A 23,535-nucleotide genomic window follows, 5' to 3' on the forward strand; every position below is an offset into this window, starting at 1 on the left:
AATGAAATGCCAAATTGCGGATCGAAGAGCTTTAAAATGGTAAAAAATAAAATAACTCTTTGGCTTCAAACAATAACATAAGAGGAATGTGCAACTACAAGACAAATACACACTGAACAAAAGCCATGAAATTCATGTATTTATATCACAACTAAATAATTTCATCCATTACAATGGCAACAAATAAACATAAACATTGAAATTGATATCTTTAATAATGCAAACAAGGAATTAATAGAAAAGACTTAATTTTTGGTTTTTTTTCACCAACTTTCAACTCTCTAATATCATGCATTATTTGAAATTTTATGCTCTTTCTTATCATCCTTGAGCGATTTTATACCTTTAAATCATTTAAGAAAATTTCAAGACCCACGATAGTGGATCTAGCCACCCACGATAAAATGACAAAACATAAAATTACATACAACAAATGAGGAATATAATATCGTAATATTATGGTTTAAATCAAAACACTTTGTGCTATTTCTAGCATGTCTAGAGGAAGCAAAATCTTACTATGTGAAATATGAAAACAGAATTTCTCAAAGCCATCGATGATGTACTCCTGGTCAAAAATTAGAAAGAGCCTAGGAAATATTCCTATCCTTGTTGTATTGCATGTTGAATCTGCTATTCAAAACAATTTTAGAAATAGTGAACAAATTTGATAAAGTGTACCTCCGAGCTAAGCATGGGACAAGTTACATGAGGGATGTCAAGGATCATTTGGAGAGGAAAGGTGAGGTGTGGCAATGTATGACAAACAGGTAAAAGTTGCAAAAACTTTAAATGCGATTATCTCAAATTGGCCATTTTTGTGATACGTCACTATGTAACCCGAGCAAGGATTTAATATGGTTTAATTCGGCGAGCCAGGTCACAGTAAGCTGCCGCTTGAAATTGCAAATCTGTCTTCATCAAGCGTTGCAAAACTAGAGAATTGCAGTCTTCAATGGAGTCGTGTGGACACACAGTCAGGGACTGACATAGGGATCGCAATTCTTAAATACTCCCATTTTTGCGGATTATATGCCTATCTGAACACCCCTAATATCTACTTTTCATTTCAATTTAATAACTATCAAAATGTCTGTGAAGGTTGATCAAACTTGATAACCTATCTCATTGAAGTTTAATGTTCACTAGAATGTCACTTCAAAGTGAGGATGAGACAAAGAGGAAAGCCAAGGTGTGGTCCCAATAGCTGCACATCTATATCATTCATTTCAATTTAACAACTACCAATGATAACTTATTTTGAAGGTTGATCAAATTCTGTAACATCCATCACATCAGCCGTAACATCTATCACATCAGACCAATCATCATTGCTTTATTGCAAGGATACCATTGTTAGGAATGGACGGTGAGATATGATCTAATCAATCTGCCAGTTATTGAAATTTACAAATATCAATCACTGATGTTTTTAAAGGTTGATCTTTAACACAATGTGGAGAATGTGGCCTAATGTTTAGGGTACTTGCTTTTGGTGCATGAGGTCCCAGGCACAATTCCTGATAGTGATAATTTGCTGCTACATGTACTGTATAAGTTTTCATAAGTCGACTGAATATAATTGTCAACATCAGCAGATTAAAAATTCAGACTTCCACTCACCCATGGTTCATTTAGAGTTGGGTGAATGAACCATGAGTGTATTACATCCTTTGGAGGGGATGTTAACTTCTCTGTGTATAAAGCCTATCCATATTACAGTCAGTTTCAAAAAGAAAGAAACCCCTCAATGTCCCAATCCATCCTGGTTACATCCAAAAAAGAGGGTACATACTGGAAAGCAATACTGATGGTATACCCGCTATAAAGATGTCCTAAATACAATACCATAGGTTTTATTTGATTCAAATTATAAGGTAGACTATACATACTCATTCCTTTGAGAATGTGACATAAAAAGGTGAGGTCCTTTAGAGTGACGATAAATTAGATAGGAAAGCCTATGTGAAACTTCTCTTAACTACCCAATCACCATGATCACTTTGCCATTCATTTCAATTTGCCAACGGTTAACACTGCATCATTTTTAAAGGTTGACCATATTTTTTTATTAAAGGTTCATCTAGTATAACACAGCTTAACACTATCCCTCCAAATTACAGGCACACCAAACATTTCCTACATTCCTTCAATGTGAGGCGATGAAGAGGAAAGGTAAGGTGTGGTTCCTCATAACTATACATTTCATTTGCCATTCATTTCAATTAAGGACCTGCCAATGAAATGCATCACATCATAAATCCCAGGTAAAGCCTTATTATCCTTGTCCATGTGAATGTCAAACGGGAAAAGTCAGACACGGAATCGGAATCGGGCACTGATTTTTTTATCACTATCTGAAGAAAAAAATATTGTTGAGCTTTCCTCATAATATTTGAGAATCTATTTCAGTCTAATGTGTACACACATGCATAGTGTTTGTTGATTATAAATGGCTCTTGCAGGTATAATTTTGAAAGATAAAAGTATCAAAAAGACCTGAAATTAAAGAGTAGAATGCAAGTGACAGCACTGAAAAGCTTAATCCTGTATCTATCAGTGTACAGTGTTGCCATTTTCTCATGAAGCACAGCAACAGTTCCTGTTGATCAATTGAAAAGAAGCCCAATTTTTACACTGATCATTGCTTCCTATGGAAAAATAAATAAATCTTCACAGGCAGTCCAGTGTGACATCTGGAAATCAAATGACAATCTGGTTTTCCTCCAACACTTTGTTCTGCAGAACCAAATTTATTTTATGCAGCAGAGAAAAATCATAAACACTAGCCCAATTGGTAGTGAAATCACAGTTCTGGCAACACCAATGATAATATGGCTGACATTTCATCTGCTGATTATACCTACTCATCCATATGTCCCACCTCTACCTGCCAATTCAATAGCGCTATTAAGCTTTTTAGTCACCCAATTTAAGTACAATTTCCTGACGGGTAAAAATTCATGAAAATTGAAGCCCTTTCACAGGTCATTCCGTGATTTTATGTCAAGTTGGATTTGTAAGATGATGAATGATCATGTTTTATTAATGACTTACTAAGACTTGTTTTGTAGTGTATAAAAGTGAGTTAAGACATTTAAACAGCATTTTACTGCTGTTCCTGCATTTTCATGTATGAGCACCGGAACCCATCCAAAATCCAATACCCCCCAGCCATCAAAACGTAGAGAGGCCTATAATCATAAGCTATGTGCCCCCAAATGAAAATGACTGGAAAAGGACAGGTGCCCCCTCAATCAGGGTCGACACCTCAATTGGACCCCAGTCCCCATCATATAATTTACTCATGCTATTGCTATACGTCTGCACTAAATGTAATGTTGCAACCATCCACATGATAACATTGAACACAACATTGATGTAACAAACAAATTTATATGACACATCATATTGAAAGGAATTTCTTGGTCTCCGAGAGAGAAATGTGATTCTATCATTTTTTCAATGAATGAAAAGAAAGCTTTTAAAAATGACACCTTTGAAGTTTTGCTTTTGAAAACATGATGAAAATAGCCAAAAATGTACTTTATTTTCTTCTTATTTTGAAAATTATTTTAGCTTAAATCTTTCCCAATACATTGTTCTACCATCTTTGCTGAATTTCCAGGTACCTTTTGTATGATGCATTACAAAATAATATTTTAAAGAGGGTACATCTTCCCAGGCCTCACTCAAAGAAAGTAGTTTTGTTTTTCTTGAACACTGGTGCGTGCCTGTATCTGAAATTCAGATGATAGAAGAATCCCAGTAGCTTATTATATTCAATTCTATGTAAATTTGTGGAAATTTGAACAAGTTAAAGACACTTAGTCATGGAATGTTACGGAAGCAGTGCATGGAACCAATCCTCTCCATTGTTGTGCCATCATTGCTTACTCCTTATCTTGTCATGCAAGTTTAAGATGGATTCTGATCTAATGGCTGCTTTTGGTTCATTTCACATTTATGCATACAATGGTACATTTACGTAGTGCTGCTACATCAACGCGTATGAAGAACCAGATTTTGGTATAATAAAAATCCCTTTAAAAAGGGATGTACCAGCAAAGGATGAATTACAATGAGTAACATCGATAAAGGTTGATAGCGCAGAGGCTAATATAGGTTCATACAGTTTTGGTACTTTCTGATTAATTCATGTGCATAATTATTATTATCCTTTATATATTTAAGCAATATTTTGTAGCTATATTGGTGAAAATTGCTGGAAGCTTTCAAAAGATGATCATCATCCCAAAGATCATCATCATACTTTCTACAACCTGAAAGTCATTACAATTTGTAGAGCAATGTACGGAATGATGACACACCTGATCCAAATATGACCCTTAACTCTAATGCTATAATCTTAACACAAATCTCTCATAATTCTGACTACTCATATAGCTAAACCCTAATCCTAATCATAAGTCCAAAATCCAATCCTTATCCTAAAGCCCACCCTAATATTGTGTTCATATTATGAAGATTGGAATGAATTGAAAACAATAAATACAAAGGAGTACTAACATTCCTGGTATCATGCCATCTTGCACTAATCCCTTGATATTTGCTGATGTGGGTGCATGATTTTTTTTCTGAGTAAAACCTGAATATCCATATGCATAGAATTTTTAACTTGAACTAACTTTAACTGGGATGTATAATTAAACAACATCAATAGATCATGTGACTGAATGCCTGAATTAAAACATCTTTATTTGATGACTTTCTGAATCTCAGCTAGTGTTTCAGAAGTGCAAGAAGGTCTGTTTTTCCACATTTCACTTGCAAACGTCAGGTGGATTTCCTTTCTTTCTTTCCCTTAAACATTCACACATTTATATTTCACCATTAAAGTGTTAAAATATACTTGCTTTATGCAGGTCGATGTCAGAAAGGTAAAATGAATTCATTTAAAAAAAAAAAAAACTTATTCTATATCAAAGTATATTGTTGCCTCACATAAGAGTAATCACAACATTTGTGATATTTTGCACAATACGTGTAAATGTGAAGAGCAGTTTTTCACAAATTTGTCCCAAACATTACTTTGCTATAATTGACTGAGGGCCGCTACAGAGTCCGAGTATTTGACGTATAATAGAGTCCGAGTATTTGACGTATAATATTTGATGCAACATATCTACGTTATTTAATCTAGTCCCATTCTATTTCCAGTAATGTTTAAGTTCTAACAAATGTTTGATGATGTAAAATCGATGATATGTTACGTATAATATCTGATAGAAATATATTATCGATTTTATGTCATCAAACATTCGTTAGAACTTAAACATTACTGGAAATAGAACGGGGCTAGCTAAAATAATGTAGATATGTTACATCAAATATTTTTACGTCAAATAAAAAGTCTGTAGGGTCACTTAGACTTCAGCTATTGAGCATGTTTGAAATGTGAATTGAAATTGCATTCCACTTCCAATAAGTACAAACATACCTAGCATTGGTTTAGTGATTCTTGGGATCTGAATTTTCAAAAGAAAATCTAAGGCTTGTCAAGACACCAGTATGCAGAGAATTAAACAACCAATTTGAAATGGTAGAGATCCTAAATAACGGAATAAATTGACAGTACGAAGCACTTTTCAGCACGTTTTAACAGGAAAAATGTGCCGGTATATCGAAAGTGCACTTCCTGACATCAATTTGTCTCATAAAGCTTTGAGTGTTAATTGCCGACTTATTTGGATCAGTGAGATGACAGAAAAAATGACATTATGACCTGAAAATTGTTGCAACATACACACAATGCATTTCACTTTCTTATGGGAAAACCATACTTGGATAAAAAAATCATGTTTTGTATGTGGTGGGAATGGGTTTACTGTAAGAAAGTGAAATGATCTGAACTACTTTTACTGTTATGACAAAGTATATTGGAATAACTAATACTGGGCATGTTTGTGCTTGAAAATAATTTGACTTTTAAATATGGTCATGAAAATCCTATCATTTTCTACATGTTGTCAGGACTGATGACAACTGCTAACCCAAAGAAGTTTTGTCTGCCCACTTATGCCCAATGGTTCGCTATGTCAAAGGTTTGCAATGTTAGCTAATGTTGAAGGTTTGCTGTGTCAAAATAAGGTTTACTATGTTGAATATGAAATATGGTTAGCTGTGGTTAGCACTATCATTTAGGATTGGGGCTAGGGTTAGGGTTAGAACCCAGGGGCTAGAGTTAGGGTTCGCTGTGTCAAATACAAAATGAGGTCTGCTATGTTGAATATGAAATATGGTTAGCTAGGGTTAGTGCTAGGTTTAGGGTTAGAGCCTGGGTGTTAGAGTTAGGGTTAGATTCCTCATAGCGGTTTTTACTTCATATTCGACATAGCAAAGCTTTGACATAGCAGGATGTTTAGTTTTTAGGCTAATATCAAACAAAAACATTTTGTCAAAATATCAAGACTAAACAAAAAAACAAACACAGCAATAAGAAACGCTGAAGAAATACTTAAATTCATTTTGAACAGTTATCATTATTTTCATGAAATATATGGGGCTGAATATTATTGTTAACTTTAACATTCATCACTGAACTATACATATACATGTACTTGGCAATTTGGCTTATGTACATTGATGTATGTGAAGTTTTATACCTGAAGATGGATATGAAAGATAAGTTGGATGGTTAACAAGAGGACAAGATGTCAAGTGCATAAATAGTACATCATCTGTTAATACTTTATACAATGCTGCAGGCTCGATCAACAAAATCACAGTCAGCAAAATAAGTTACCAGGCATGAGTCTTTCAAAATGCTACACCTGGAACCTGAAAGTAGAGTCTAATGCATTATTATAAGAAAATATGTACTCAGTGAGTAAGGGTACTTGGCTTGGCAGAGCTTGGTGACTTGCATCATCATGGTTGAAACATTTCTGAAAAATTGCAACTTTGGGTTAAATTTTGCACATTTTAGCACTAAGATGACTTCTGCATGCAAATTGTTAGCCAACTGTCACTATATTAACTTAGTTTCAGAGAAGATATCTTCCCCTTCCCAGAATCCTTTGTAACATGATGCATCACCTCATTACATCAAAAAAATGCAGTTTCCTTTTCATGTTTCCTTTTCATGTTGAGATTAGACTGGATTAACATGGGTCGATCGTCAAGAAATGAACATATTTTGCAAGATCTGGATGTGTTCTGTTCAATGAGGTTCCTTTTGTCACTATCGACCCACGTTGCACCAGATAGCAAATCAGTACTGAAAATTATAATGGAAGCAATGCATTGTGGGTAGTATAAGATATCTTTTCTCACTTTCAGTAGAAACTTTATGCCAACCTAACAAGACTTAGTTCTATATACACTCATACAACTCATAAAACGACCCTTGACTGAATTGTGGGTACACAAAAATCACACTTTGTAAAATAATGTAGAATATTATTACATTGTTGAATGGGGATGTGAACTTTGCCAGTGAAAATGAGATTATTTTGGCTGATATCTTTGTTGTTCAGTTTAGACAAGTCCAGATGTGGATTGGTGCAAAGAAACCGCCTCTCATCAGTAGTAGTCAACTTACAAGTGAACCATTCAGGTACATCTGGTTACATAAATACACAGACAGAAATGGTAGACTTCATTTGGGTTGCCAGTTGACAGCGTACCTCATTTTACACTAAATATTTATTTGTTTTGCGGTTTGGGAGGAGTAGAGGTTTAGGTACTATGTAAAAATTTGAGCAAAAAAAGCTTAGTCACTTATTTCAAATGTTAAGCTTGCATATATAATGGGAAACCAACATGGTTGTGTTACTGGCTGTCTTACTGCTCTCCTGATATACAGAATACTATAATCATTAGTGGCTCTTTATAATGCTGCTAGGTATAGGTAGAATAAGTATCCTATAACAAAACAAATACAACTAGATATCTTTACTCTTTGAAAAGCAACAACAACAGCAACAACCTTTGCTGATGTGAAATTTTCACTTCCTTCAACAACAAAGTTAAATCTATGTCTGTAGTATAACTCTAAACCTATTCCTAACTCTAAACAATAACCCTTACCCCAAACCTAAACAGTTTTAAGAAACCTTACCCTAACTCAAAACTCTAAATACTTATCCTAACCCTAACTCAAACACAAATCCTAAATGTAGGCTATACTGAAGATTGAACTGAACTGATATAATTAGTCTTCCTTATAATTGGGAAAAAAATCACTTCTCAAAAATATTGCTAGGTATCAAGACCTATGGACATTCAATAAGGTTCTATACAAGTTTTGTGCAACTGGATACATTTTATATCTTAACCGGTAGCCATACAGTAAGGGAAACATTATCATAAAAATAAAATCTCTAAACTTGGAAACATAGAAGCATAATAGCCAATGGGGGTAAAGGGCAGCATCCCCCCTTGTCCCCTTGTTGGATGCTGGCAACCACATTTTGTCAAATTCCTATCCCTTTAACCTTGCCTCTTCTCTGAAAAGGCAACTTTCCCCCTCTGTTACGCCACTAAATCAAAATGCACTTGTAATCGTTTACTTGCATTTTAGTAGTATCTATAAACTGAAACTGAACATTGTGAAATTCACCTTTAATTACTTGGGTGCCTAATGAGTAGGTGTGTGCATATAGACCTATGCTCTAAATGAATTGATCCTATCCTATCGAGTAAATTGAAATTGAATGGTTGATTACTAAAGCACTAAGTTGAAGAAAATGGAAACCAATATCATAGGCAATTTATTGTGAACAATATAAGCAGCCTTGTACAAAATTGGATTTTCAAGACAATTATGTTTAGTTAGACAGTGTTTGTGACAAACAGATATTGGTAATATAATAAAAGATTATTGTTGAACAAAATAGAATTCTGTCCTTTTCATTTGATAATCTCAATTTTGCAGGTAACAGCTGAAATTCATGTGAAGAGTTTTTCGTTGTATGCGCTAGTGATCATGAAAAGCATGTGAAGTTACTCATTTGAGTGATAAAGTAAGCGGGTCATAGCATTTCTGATGATTGGAGATGCTCTGATTGTAGGATGCAGAGAAGCACGGCTTCTTTGATATGATAAATAGTTATCATATAATGCTGGGTCTCAATTTGACTTGATTAGTTGTGCTTGAAAACAACACATTTACATGTAGACCAGAATATAGCTACATTACTATCAGGCAAAATTTTACAAGTTACCCCATCAAAATTTTAACTTCTGCCTCTATGGGATATAAAGATATTTTTTTGAATTGCCACTGTCTTTCTTGCAATATTTAAAATTCTCTATTAACCATAATGCTGCTGCACCATACAGCACAAAGTAACTGCAAGACCAAGCACCCCACATGATTCAAATACACAATCATCCAGCACACACACACACACAAGAACACTAGCCAGGCAGGTCAACCCTTGTGGCTTCCTATCCTAGGTCGGTGGTTCTTAACTGGACAGAGGAAAGTAACTTTTCTCATCATCTTCATTCTTTCTTCCTCCCTTCTATCCTTCCCCTCTGCCAAGGCATAGAAAAAGGACTTAGGGTTAAGTAAAAGAGACTTATAATCTAAAGCAGTGTGAACAGTTTAGTCTACACTCTAAAATTTTTGGACCTTTTTAAACACCTTTTTTTGTAACAGTTCTCAGGCCCGTAGCCAGGGGGGGTTTGAGGGGTTCGATCGAACCCCCTAAAATTTTGACACAAAAAAAGGAGAACATGGGAAATGTGGTTGAAATGGCCATTTTAGCACAAAAATTGTTATTTTTCTCTCGCTTCGCGCAAATTTTTCCTGTTAATTTTAGATTTATAGATCAGATTAGCGGGACGATTTGAAAAATCCACCCAACGCCCATGTTGTATGCCTATGTGAAAAATATAAATAATGACTTGATTTAATGCTATAAATAGTCTATAAATACAGCAGAGTAATTATTTGGCTCTTTGTCTCATCTAGATTTGAAGACTTTTAAAAAATTATTTAGTGTGCAAAAAAACAATAACCGAGAAAGCTTAGTTCAGAGATGAAGGGAGTGATATAACATAGGAAAATAAGATAATTGATATTATTTGTGATGAAATAACGCACCTGATTTGCAACTTTTTCTTGTTTTAACTGCACTAATTTCCCTCTTTGCTATAATATACTAGTATCCATATATTCCTGATAATAATGTAAAAATGATGCACCAAATGCCTTCAATTGGGACTTCATTTTTTTAATTCTTCCAATTCTGAGGGGGCACATCCCCCTCAGACACCCCCTGCGCCTGATTTGCTACTTTTTCTTGTTTTAACCATGCTAATTTGCGTCTTTACTGCCATATATTAAAACCCATATGTTGATAATAATGTCAAAATGGTGCACCAAATGCCTTCAATATTGGGACTACATTTTTCAAAATACTTCAAGACACCCCTACACCTGATTTGCAACTTTTTCTTGTTTTAACGGTGCTAATTTGCCTCTTTGCTATAATATAATTATTGAAACCACATATAAGGTAAAAATGGTGCACTGCCTTTAATTGGGACTACATTTTTCAAAATAAATCAAATTCTGAGGGGGGCACATCCCCTAAGCTCAGACACCCCCGGCGCCTGATTTGCAACTTTTTCTTGTTTTAACCGTGCTAATTTGCCTCTTTGCAATAATAAATTGAAACCATATATTTCTGATAACAATGTAAAAATGGTGCACCAAATGCCTTCAATTGGGACTTCATTTTTCAAAATTCTCCCATTTCTGAGGGGGCATATCCCCCATCAGACACCCCCCTGCGCCTTGTTTCGGCGGCGCGATGCCCGCTACGCGGCCATTACTCATCAGTTAATAATAGTTCAGAGAAATCTCCAAAAACGAACCCCCTAACTCGGAGGGCTGGCTACGGGCCTGGTTCTTGAACACCATAAATATGTTCCACTATTGAACACTGGGTTCCAAATATGCATGGCAGTGTTCAAGGTAATGTTCCAAATATGAATGGCAGTGTTCAAGGTGGTGTTCTTGTTCCACTATTAAACACTGGATGTTTTCCAAAAAATTTAGAGTGTATGAAAAATTAAAAAAAGATGTCATGCAGGCAAATCAATTATACATGTCCATTTAAACCAATAAAGGCTGATTAACAAAGTATTGCATTTACTATCTGTCTGTGAAACAAAGAAAAAATAAGAAAATAGTAATTTACATGACTGCATGGTTGACAAAACCTTCAAATTGAGGCATCTATTTTTTATAATGTAATCACACACCTAGCCACAACGCAATTGACCAAAACAGATCCATAATCATGAAATCTTCATCCATGTCTGTCGGACAGCTTGCGGTCAATTCACGCTGCTGCAGCGGGAAATATTTATGGTTTCCGCTCAGCTACTGAAATCGGACTCTTTCTCTGTCTCATGAAAATTCAACAGCAGAGGATTAATGTAGCTGCAATGGCCAAGACAGAGATGTTAAGAGGTCCATGGATTATACAGACAAGAGTTCTGGTTCAAGACAAGATAACTTTACAGAAGATTCTGTAACTAGAATTCATGAGAGGAGTTGCAAGATAGAATTTCGTAGATTCGTAAGGATACACATAAAATGTTCAAAGCCATCCTAACGGAAAGTCAGCTGACAGGTGAATTTCACTCAAACTGCAGGTCTATTGACTACTTGCAATCAACAAATTTCATGTCTTATATACATGTATTTATAGCAAACCATACAACATCAAAGAGAAATCATACATTTTGTCTGTACATAATACATACATTTTATCTCACTGCTTCACCAAATTTTGGGCTATTCCAGTTGAAACCCAAACACCCCTTATGGAAGACATAACCTTAATCTCCCACACAAGGGGTATAGATTTCAAATGGAATCACCCATACAGTGAAAAAAACACACAACAACATTACAAAAATGTAAAAATTTTATTTTAATTCTATAGTCAGTGGCTGTGGTTTAGCATGTAAGTGCTGAATTTCATTGCCCCGGCATCCACTACTCAAAATATTGGACCTTCCTGTCGTCTATTACACACAGTAGAGGATAGTAAAAAAAGAAATTCATATCGTTTATTCTCTAAATACTTTTTGGCAAACATATTTGTAAACACTAAAATAAATTATGTTAGAAAGTTTTGCAGGATGTTTTTATATTTTCTTGAATGTTATTATAATTAAGGTGTATAAAACATTTCAGTTCACGAAATATAAGTTACCAAAGCATAAAAAGCATGTTTTTCTATGACGATCGCATGTCTGGATAATAGAGAGATCTGTATAAAAGAGGTCAGAATTAAGAAAATTGGACTGTAATTGCAAGTCCTATAAAATGCCCAAATCTATACACAATTTGTTAATGTGAATCACAATTCATTTGGGATGCATTTGACAGTTGTACACCTTTCATTATTCATTACAACTTCTCAAAATGTGTCATCAAAAACAGTAGCTTACAAACATCTAGCGTAAAACATATTATTTGTGGCAGTTCTTGTTGCAAATCTGAAATCACACCTTATGTACAGTATTTTGCAAAGATCTATCGTACTGGCCAACTGATCGTGTAAAGTCACGACTGCATCACACGATCACGTGATGCTACGTAGATTGATCGGTGAATGAGGTGCTGATGTGATGATGGCGTGTTTCAACTAGCCAATCTGAACCAGCCAGACTTCACGTTTATGCCATAAATTGCGCCAAAATAAAAACTGTGAAGGAATTTTGCAAAAGATAATAGTGGTTATTTTTGTGTTACTTAAGCATTTCAATATAGATCCCACTTTGATTGGCAACATGTTTTACAGAACTTAAATTAAATTTCACAACCTTAAACCTAAATTTAAAAAAGTGAAGCCCTTCTTCCCCTTCCAACTTGCCCCAGTCAAAATAAGAAATGTGAAAAAATAGGCAAAAAATGTTGGTCCCAATAAAATTTTCTTACCCTTCAACAAAAAAATAGCTGGTGCCACCACTTTCTAAAAATCCACTATAGCTGAGCCACTGAAGTCAGGAGGACTGTGATTCATGCATTACTTGTACAATATGCTCCTATTCTTTCCTCCCTCTTGCCTCAAATTTGCTGATATGAATAATATGACTGTACAGAAACAAAAAAGCCAGGTTTTATCAAATAAATATTCCTACAATCATGACAATAAGCTAATATCATGTAAATAATTTCTATCAGAATTGTAATGAAGTCATGAATTTTAATGAACTTGAGTTAAAGTCATATGTTACTTTTTTTTTTTACTTCAAATCATCAAATCTGACGTAAATGTAAGTGTTTTATAAGTCCCTTTTCATGGACGCAATTTCTTAATATCCTATAGCCCCAACACACGGTATATCCGGACTTTGGAAGTGACGGTGTGTGCCTGTCAATAGGCCCCTTTTTTTTGAAGTCGCATATACACGATGACCCCCTTTTTTTTTAAAGTCCCCTTTTTTTAGGTGCGGCTACCCAATGACCCTCTTTTTTTAGATGCAGCTACCCAATGACCCTATTTTTCCAAAAATTGTATCATCAAAATGCCACAAAATATTGCGAAACCTTCAAATCCTCTTATTTCAGCAAATTTGTAACTGATATTTGAAAATTTTGCTCCATTTTTTTAATTTTTTACCTGATAACTTACTGGAATTTATTTTTATTTTTAATAAAGAGGAGTGTTAAAAGTTTTCATAATCCTTACAGTTTCAGGTAATACTTGTAACAAGAATGTGCCAATATTGCATATATGCACATTTTGGTTCAAAGGGTCATCACCAATTTATATGCATATGTGATGTTAGGCACATTCTCATTACGACTATTACACAAGAACTTGAAAATGTTGTGCTTGTTTTTATTACAAATAAAACATACGTACACAAAGTAAAATAATCCTGATCACGCGTCAATAAGCCTTCAATAAGGCCGTCTCCCTCCATGGATCGTCTCTAGGCCCTGTTTTTCAAAAGAAGTGTTCCTATACAAAAATAAATAGTTCCCCATCTCTTCTATGGTTGTGTGTTTCAATCTAATGTGTACAAAACCCGGGGTACTCAGTACAAATGACCATACGGGACGTGCCATAAACATGGGTAGCATTTTCAGCCTTCTGGTATATCAATGACCCCTTTTTCAAAGCCTATTTTGGTATATGAATGGGTCCTTTTTCCAAATTTCTCAATTTTTTCGGAAAACAGCCCAATTTTTCCTTAATCTAGCTAAAATTTTCCCAAAATTTTGGGAAAATTTGTAAAACTAAGACAATTTTGGGTAAATTCGGCCGAAAATTTTGACTTTTGGTATATCAATGGGTCCAAATTTCTTGACAAATTGGTATATTTATGGGTCTACTTCCAAAATCTCAGCGGCACGTCCCTACCAAAACCAAACTTGAGTACCCCCCCCCCCGGGGTACAAAAGTGAGTTCCTATGTGTGAAGAGTCTGTGTGGATTGCTTGATCAAATTCTTCTCATCCATCTATTCACCTCAGGTAAACGTAACATTTAACCTATTTATAAAACCTATTGTATATTCAAACTGTTCCCTGCAGTTATTCTGCACCAGCTCTTTTTCACCAAATACTAACATTTTACTTGTATTCTCGAGTCGTATGTTATGTTCCGATGATCATAGAATTCTCAAGGATCGGTGTTTTTGAGAATTGCGATTCCTCAGTCAATCCCAGAGTATGTGTCCACACGACTCAATTGAAGCCTTGAATCCTAGAGTTTTGCAAAGCCTGATGACGTCGGCTCTGAAATTACAACCCGAAGCTTACTGTGACCCATCTAGTGGTGCGCCGAATAATTAATACAAGGTCATAGGTTATGCTCAGTACTTGAGAATCACAAAATGTATCGTTCACATTCAGGCCCGTACGCAAAATTTGCAAAAGTATACAAAAAGTCCCAAAATTTAAGAATTTGCGAGCTTAGCGAGCAAAAAAATGAGGTTTTTACGCTCTTTTGGTCAAAAAAGGTCCACATTTGGGGAAGAAAGTCCACTTTTCACAAAATTGCCCTCCCCTTTGAAAAAAAGTCCACTTTTTCAAAATCAGCACCCCCCCAAAAAAAAATCCTGCATACGGGCCTGTTCACATGGCAGTAGTACTCGAAGACCACTCAAGCATCACTCGGGGAAAGCGTGAAATCCCCTAAATGTCTTGGGGATAAATTTGGGTGCAAACTTAGGGATTGGAATCCTCCAGACAGTTCACACAGGCATGGATTTCCCCAAGTTTTTGCTTGAGATCCATGTTGCTTAAGCAAGAAAGCCTCAGTGTGGATGTGCCTATAAACACACACATTAACTGGCATCCCTGAATGACTCTCCTAGGAAAGTGTCTGATGCGGTTACATCTTCATCATCTCATGTCACGGAAAGGGAACACTCGGGGCAACGAAACGTGAAGAGGAAACAATGAGTTACGATCACGACGACAACTCACAATGAATCATGATGATATACAAAACAGCGATGAAAGAAAAAGGAAATGTATATACTTTTGTGCATTTAGGTTAGATAAATATGTTACAATACAATAGCGATGGTAAGGAATAAAAGTGACAACAAAAGCTGCCTCTTCAACAAAATCGAGGGGTGGGGCAAATGCAGACCCTATTTTTGAACGCTATGCCATACATAATATCTTATAGTAAACAATAATATACAGAGAAACTGACCAGGTAATAATATTACATGAAGAAGGGGAGCAAAGAAAATTTGGCTGAAGAGAGATTTGACGAGACCAGTGCTCTGGATAGCTCAAGTTGTAGAGAGCACTGATCTTGCAAACCAGAGGTCGCCGGTTCGAATCCCACTTCAGCTATATTTTCTTTGCTCCCCTTCTTCAATACATATCTTCTAAAATGAGCACAACACCCTGCAGGCTCATGTGATGATTGGATTGAGCGACAATGATTTGAGTGTTAAATACCTCAAAAATTGAAGAAAAAAATGGAATGTATTTGTCTTGGGAAAGCACTTCCCGAGGCTCCAAATGTCACAATTTTCATGCGGGAGCTTTTCTGAATTCTCTTTTCCAGGCCCGATTTAGTGATTTTTCTGAGGCAGAAGGTCTGGAATAAGGAGAGAATCCTTTTAGCAGGACTACATGCATAAAAGTAGGGATTCAAGCTACATAGCATGGGCTTTACCCGCACAAACACTGTCAAAAAATCTCGAGCAAATTATGCATATAGGTCAAACCTTCCATATTTGAATATAAACGGGTGATATGTATACTAAGTACATGAAGTATGTCTGCAATGGGTATATAGAATCTACCAATCTAAGGACCCCAAAGAATCGAAGCTAGGACGGATTACACTCTGAAAAGTGAGTTGAAAATAGGTACTCGCACAAAATGTAATAGCTGCCATATGCAAAATTAAACCACATTACAAATGATACCATATGGTAGATAAGTATAGAGTGCATTAAGCAGCTATTGGATTTCTTCACACATACAATGCTCTTTCATGCACTGAGATGATAGTTATACTGGAGGGCATAATCTGTGCTCCGCTGTCAAGTTTTTCTCCGGCACATTTTCTGGATGCAATCCTTTCATTCATGTCACTTGTTGATTTGAATAGGTAATCCTCTATGCATGGAGTTATTAACCTCTTTTTTGCAAAGATGCTGAGTGCAACAAGCCTAGATTCTAAACAAATCTGTCGCAACGAAACATACAATAAGCAAGATTATATTGATGTCAAAATCTCGTCCAAATCTTCTCATGCCTAGTATTCAAGAGTGTGCCAAAAAGAAACCCCTTCAAATCAGGGGAGGGGGACATGTGAATCAAAGCGGATGGAATTTGCCCTAAATTCTGATTTGTATGAAACCAGGGGGGTGGGGTGGGGGTGAGGCAGGGACCAACGCCACCCCTCAGCATGTCACTAATCCATTGACTCTTTGAATATCTCTTGATAGCGATTTGTCAACAAAATAATGATCCGTGTCTCAAGCCTGGTCCCTGGATGATCAGTTACAAGCAACAAATTTGTGATAAATTATCACATTTTGGAATACTACAAATTTTCTTAGGCATGTTTAAAAAGTTTATCAATAATACATTCATATGAGTAAAAAGACATGTTTAGCATTGGTTCAGTGGTTCTTGAGATAGGCCAAGGTATATGTTAGCACTCATGAAACGTGTCAGGTTGGGGTTTTTTTTTGTACCAAAACATGCAGCTCTGTGTGTGAAGGAAACTTCATCCTAATTTGCTGTTAGCATTTCTTGTCTGTCTGGTTTTTAAAACATGCATAGTCTGACAACAAAGCCCAGGTTTTGTTTGTCATTATTGCATGACACACCTGCTAGCAAGGTAGCTGCAACATGTCTGTAATATTCATAGAACACAGTACTACTGGCAACCTCATAACTCTTCTGTGACTGGCAACACTACAACTGAGCTCCAGACACTGAGCATTGATTGGATAAAAGTTTTCTGGGGTAAATAATTCCTTGCTGATAATTAGACTTCTTCAAGACTTGCATTTAAGTACCAGATTGGGTGAAAGTGTTCTGGGGCAAATAATTCCTTGCTGATAATTAGACTTCTTCAAGACTTGTATTTAAGTACCAGAAGTGTACGATTTTGCCTCCTGCTATGACATTAGAACTGAACTTTATAGGCCTATATATTATTGGTTGGTTCTCTATTCTGATATATCTGGGTTTTCTGGGACAAGAGCCTCTTTAAAGATATATAGACTTCTTCAAGACTTCCGTAAGATATCATAAATGTCAAGTATAGCTTTCCACTTCAGCAAACTTACTTAAACATATCAGTCAATTGTTTAGTTCCAAACAAAGCTACTGGCACATGCAATGAGAGAAAGTTTTTCACTTATTCCACACATCATGTGCAACATTATATGGTGGGAAAAATGTGTGTAGCTGATAATTATAAAAAGAAAACATAGTGAATACATTATCAACTTTATTACATCAACAATATCTTGTGCTTTATTTACAAAACACTGCTGGGTGACTTCAATTTTATATTTGTTCTTTTTTTCAAATGAAAAATAAATATGTTGTGCTGTTTTATGAGGGTAAAAATATGGTATGTTTACCCAATACAATATGCCAAGTATGTTTACCCAATGCAATTCAAATAATTTACTTTTCATTTCACTCCATGCACTATGTTATAGGGAATGTTTATTTTACCCTTATTCCTCATAACATGTGCCAATCATAACAATGATCCCAAACCTTTGTCAACTTCAAAATGTTCCTAGTATTTGCTTAATTCAATTCAAACACCAATTCAACAGTTTTACTTATTTTCCTTGACACCCAATATTTATGACACTTCCACAATATCAGAAAGTGTGTATTTTGCTCTTACAGCACACATTAAGTACAAAGCATAACAATGAATTTAGTTGGACCTTTGTTAACTCCGTAACTTTACTATATACCATTTGTTTTAATCAGTTCAAGCACAAATACAGCATAGTCCACACTCGAACATTTGAGTCAGTATTTACCTTGCTTTCCATAACCCTACATCATACAAAATTGATGATCTCAGACCTTTTATCAATTTCAATCATTTCTCACCATTTGTAATATTTCATTGATATTTAACCCCAATTTGAAACATCTGAATAAACATGACTCACAATGTTTCCATTTTGAATTTAAAAAGTCAATGAAAACAATATTTGAATTATGTCAGTTATGACAATTTATTTTATAAAAACACACCTAAATCAGTCAATATTTGCTCATGTCTCCTCAAAAAATCATACGAGTCAGTTCTGTTAAAAATACTTTTCTTTTCTCAAGTGTTTTCCATATCTGATAGTCTGCATGCAAGTGTTTTGAGAACCATGTGGAAGGTTGTTATAAGAGTACATTTTTTACATTATGTAAAAAAAAAAATGTTTTGATTTCATAGAACTTGATACTGCAGCAAGTTTTGAGTCAACACATTTAGTTTTTAATATTGTACAAATACATGTTGGAGTGTCGTCTTACGTTCAGAGTAACTTTCCATATCTTTTGTTTTGAGACAATTTCATGTTTTTAATAGATGTTGTTTGTCAGGAATTGTTTATTCAACATACTTGTCTTCAGATTTTCAAAGTTTTTTCAATTTTGTTTTGAGAAGATTTCATTTTTTCCCAAAAAGTTTCAAGAGGAAAATTTTCAAATATATAGTAATTATTCAGGTAAGCTCAGCTTACGTATTGGTAAAATACACAAATTGAAATAAATATGATTTGACAATTTATAATATTTTATCTAAAAAGACACTCAAATCTTTAATTGTTTTTGAAGATGATTGTATCTATGGTTAAACTGCTTAAAAATTACAAGGAAACATCCGTGCTCAGAGAGATCTATATTCCACAAGATAATACTCATCTCTATAGTAGTTGCCCAACACTACATTATGGCACCAATTTCCTTTCATAAAATATGGACTTCCAGTAACAACAAAGAAAGTTTGAGGACAATGTAAAATATTGCAGAAATTTTATTTTGCATGTTATTATTTTGCAAGTTGAAATTTTGTTTTTGCATACCCATGTAATGTAACAGCAAAGACAGTAAATGACAAAACAACTTGTCATGTGTTATAGACTTGCTTTTAATGTGGTCATCACAGTCTTGCAAAAATAGGCTATTGGAAGAAATATTTGTGCAGTTATTTTCACATTATGCTACTTCAAACTTTTAGATTATTTCAATATTTCTTAAATTAACTCCTGTTCACCTTAAATGTATAAGCAACTTAATTGTTTGTTACTTTTTCACCATTATGTGTGGGCTTGATTAATAATGCAACAATAACCCAGAAAGCAAAATTAACCATGAGCAAAATTTGCCACTCCAACTGTCAGACAGCATCACATGAGCAGCGTAACTCAAGAGCTAATGATCTCAATCCTGACTAGCAATACACTACTAAAATACCGCTATCGTCTCTTACTGCTTCTAGTCTTGAGCGTTTGAAATAAAACGGAGCTGACAATTGGTCGGCTAGGTGTCTTTGAGGTCTATGGACATAGTTTTTCCACTCACTTTAGTTGTTTTCCTGTCAGGAGATATTTCATGGCCTAGTGGATAATGTTAAGTGAAACACCTGTGTATACAATGTGGATGATTCGATGCTGATGATGTTGTTCTTATTTTGTTGGTTCATGCAGGGAGATGATTTGCTATGAATGTGAACAAAAATAAGTATACATTAGGCATGTTCAGGGGTGGCTTTTTGGCTTTGTCAGTTAAAAACGTACCTGGGAAAAAAGAAGATAAAGTCAGCCCTTCATACCCTGGCCTTTAAGTACATTTTACAATGTGGATGATATTATTCATTTGATGTGTCATTTCATGTATATTATGGTGATTTCCAATTTCAATGCTCTGTATAGATATATTTTAAAAACCCAGCAGCAACCAAACACACACACAAAAAACACCATTTTTTAAAAGTATGATATGGGTATTTTGCAAAAAGTGTGCAGATCGAGGTGGAACAAAGGTTCGAACTTACAATTTTTGATTTACTCTTTAATTCAAAATTATTCAAATACTATCAATTTTTCTCTGAATACTGTTTTTCATTCCCAACCAACATAGCCCATGGAAATGATGGAATTGTTCAACTTCAAAGTTCTATATCAAATATATGTAACTTATTTCCTTCAATCTGACAAAAAGTAACCACAAATAACTCAACTTCAGCTGCACACAGAGGCAGTGTCAATAAAAACCAGCAAAAAGATCAAACATTTCCATGGATGTTCCATTTCAGGTTTAACACCAAAGTCAGCCTAGATGCCTAAATACACAGACACAATAAGCTTATTAAAAAGTGTCTAATTTGATCTAGTGAACCATGCCGTATTTTGATAACAGAATTAATTTCAACTGATTGTTATCGCAAAGAAACACAACAAATCATCTCGACATTCCCAGCGAGTACCGCAGGTTTGCCAGTTTGTTCGCCCGCTTTTATTGTGAGTAGGCGTAAAAACGCTATCTCCTTGTCCCACCGATAGAGCAATTCTGTTAACGTTCCTTTAGTTTACCTAAGACTCAATTTATCGGATGAATGATCAACCATTCACCTGGTTCGTCATTCATTTCCTAACCATATGTCACAGTCCGTTGATCCGAAACCAAGAAGAGGCCAAGCTAATCAATGTCATATATTATCAATCAAATCAATCCAATCTCAAGATTTTTATCTCCCTTGAATGAATAATAGAACACTTGTAATAAAGGATGAATGTTTAGACTTGATGTCGCTAAGCCGCTTGGCTAATCAATATTCATAGAAAATATGATTTTTGTGGTAATAAGGTGTCATACACAAGTGCCGAGTTTGAATGACTTGTTTATGATTTTCTTTCATAATGTAAGCTTTCTTGTAGTCAATGATTGGTATCTTTCTTTTTGTTTAATGATCAGTAACCAATGGTATAGTACATCTGCAGGTTAAAGTACATCAAAAAGTTTGCAGAGGATTTTATTTATTTGATGTTCCCATGCACTTGCTAGTTGCTACTCAAATAGCAAAAATGTTGAAGAGGTTCCATGAGATTTGGGCTCTGCTGATCAACCCCATCTCCAACAACTTTTTTTGTTTGGCTGTTTATTACTCTGTTGCATTGTTGCCTAGACAATTGAAAAATATCAACCCTGTTCTATGGGCAGATGGACCTTTTTGAGTAGGGTCGGCCAGTCAAGCATTTTTTGTTTTTGTTTGTTTTGCAAATGACCCTAAAAAATCACCAAAATCTGTAAACAAAACCACTCGCTTTGCTCGCATTTCTTAGTCAAAATCGATCTACTTTTGTCCCTAAAATGGCTGAATTTACAGGCAAACAGCAAAAATAAAATTTGTAAAAATATCCCCCAAATGCAACATTTAAGTCACTCATGCCCATAAAACAGGTTTTATTTTTGATTGCCTTAAATGCAGTCCAGGCTAAATGAACTGGCATTTTTGTACAATCTTATGTTTTGCTTATACTTTGGTTAGATTCGGTTGGAGTGTATGGTCTCTAAAATTTTATAAACATGTTATTAACATATTTTGGTTTTGGTCAAAAAGTTGAATAATGGTTTTGGTCAAAAAGTTGAATAACATTTAAATGTTGGGTTATTTAAAGGACATGAAAACATTTTAAAAACATTTTACATGAAAAAACACTGTTATTAAGTGTTAATGTAAAATATTTATTGGCAAACGTATGCAAAATATTATGCAAAATATTTTGTCAACTCTTAAATAGCATATTGTCAGAATGTTTGCATCAAGGTTTCAAAAATGTTTTCTGATTGTTATCAAAATGTTTTATCCCTGTCATATAACCTATAATTTGGTTCACCTCAAGTTTGGTAGTGACGTCAATGCTTCTTCGCGGTTGCGCTGCAAGCGTGCCAACAAAACGCTCATGTACGCGTTCGTGCACACACAGTGCGTTTAACTTTTTCGCGCGCGATTTGATACTGCGGCACGAGAAATACGCACATACGTCACTACCAAACTTGAGATGAACCAAAATATAATATATAAACTGTGAAATGTTTTGTGTTTTCTGGGATTTAAAAAAAAAGTCATGTACTTTTATTTTAAAAATGTAAACCTACCTTTTGATCATGGCAATGAGGCGTTTTCTTGACAATCAGTCCCCATAGCAACAGCAATGAAAAACTTGTCCAAGCACGCACATGTGATGTGAAGAGATTTGAATATCTGTAGAAAAGATTAACAAAAAACAATTGTTAAAGTGACAAAATATTTACCAGCCAATGTTTGGAAAAATTAATAATATTCAGCCCACACATGCATATACAGATATTATGTTCATTTAAGTAAAAAAAATTTAAAAAAAATGGAACTATTATTAGCCATATCACATACAGATCTTTCATAATGTCATCACAGTGTCCAATATGTATAAGACACACTAGGAAAGGAAGTTAAATTGAAGGAAAAAAATCAGGTTTAAGTTTTGTTTTTTAAGCCAAAATTATTTCACACCTGACTTTTGACATATTTTTAAATATTTTCAAAATGAATCATTTTAAGGTTGTCTAATTATAGATTCAGTAATAAAATGTTCATGAATATCTGTAGAAAAGATTAACAAAAAACAATTGTTAAAGTGACAAAATATTTACCAGCCAATGTTTGGAAAAATTAATAATATTCAGCCCACACATGCATATACAGATATTATGTTCATTTAAGTAAAAAATTTTTTTTTTAAATGGAACTATTATTAGCCATATCACATACAGATCTTTCATAATGTCATCACAGTGTCCAATATGTATAAGACACACTAGGAAAGGAAGTTAAATTGAAGGAAAAATCAGGTTTAAGTTTTGTTTTTTAAGCCAAAATTATTTCACACCTGACTTTTGACATATTTTTAAATATTTTCAAAATGAATCATTTTAAGGTTGTCTAATTATAGATTCAGTAATAAAATGTTCATTTATTTTGAATTTTATCTAAGATTGAAAGTGTTTGACTAAAACAGAAAGGCAAGTTTTTTACGCAGT

General features: G+C 34.7%; 1 protein-coding gene across 1 annotated transcript in view; it reads right to left on the bottom strand.

Moving 5' to 3' along the window:
* The window catches only part of LOC140158792 (repulsive guidance molecule A-like), a 253,981-nt gene that overhangs the window by 72,427 nt on the left and 158,019 nt on the right, over positions 1-23,535 (bottom strand). Inside the window, exon 4 of the mRNA XM_072182007.1 lies at positions 22,615-22,720. Coding sequence (XP_072038108.1) covers positions 22,615-22,625 — 11 coding nt within the window. The 5' untranslated portion in view covers positions 22,626-22,720. The remainder of the gene's footprint in view (positions 1-22,614; positions 22,721-23,535) is intronic.

The sequence above is a fragment of the Amphiura filiformis genome, chromosome 8 (assembly GCF_039555335.1).
Source record: "Amphiura filiformis chromosome 8, Afil_fr2py, whole genome shotgun sequence".
Classification (NCBI taxonomy): domain Eukaryota; kingdom Metazoa; phylum Echinodermata; class Ophiuroidea; order Amphilepidida; family Amphiuridae; genus Amphiura; species Amphiura filiformis.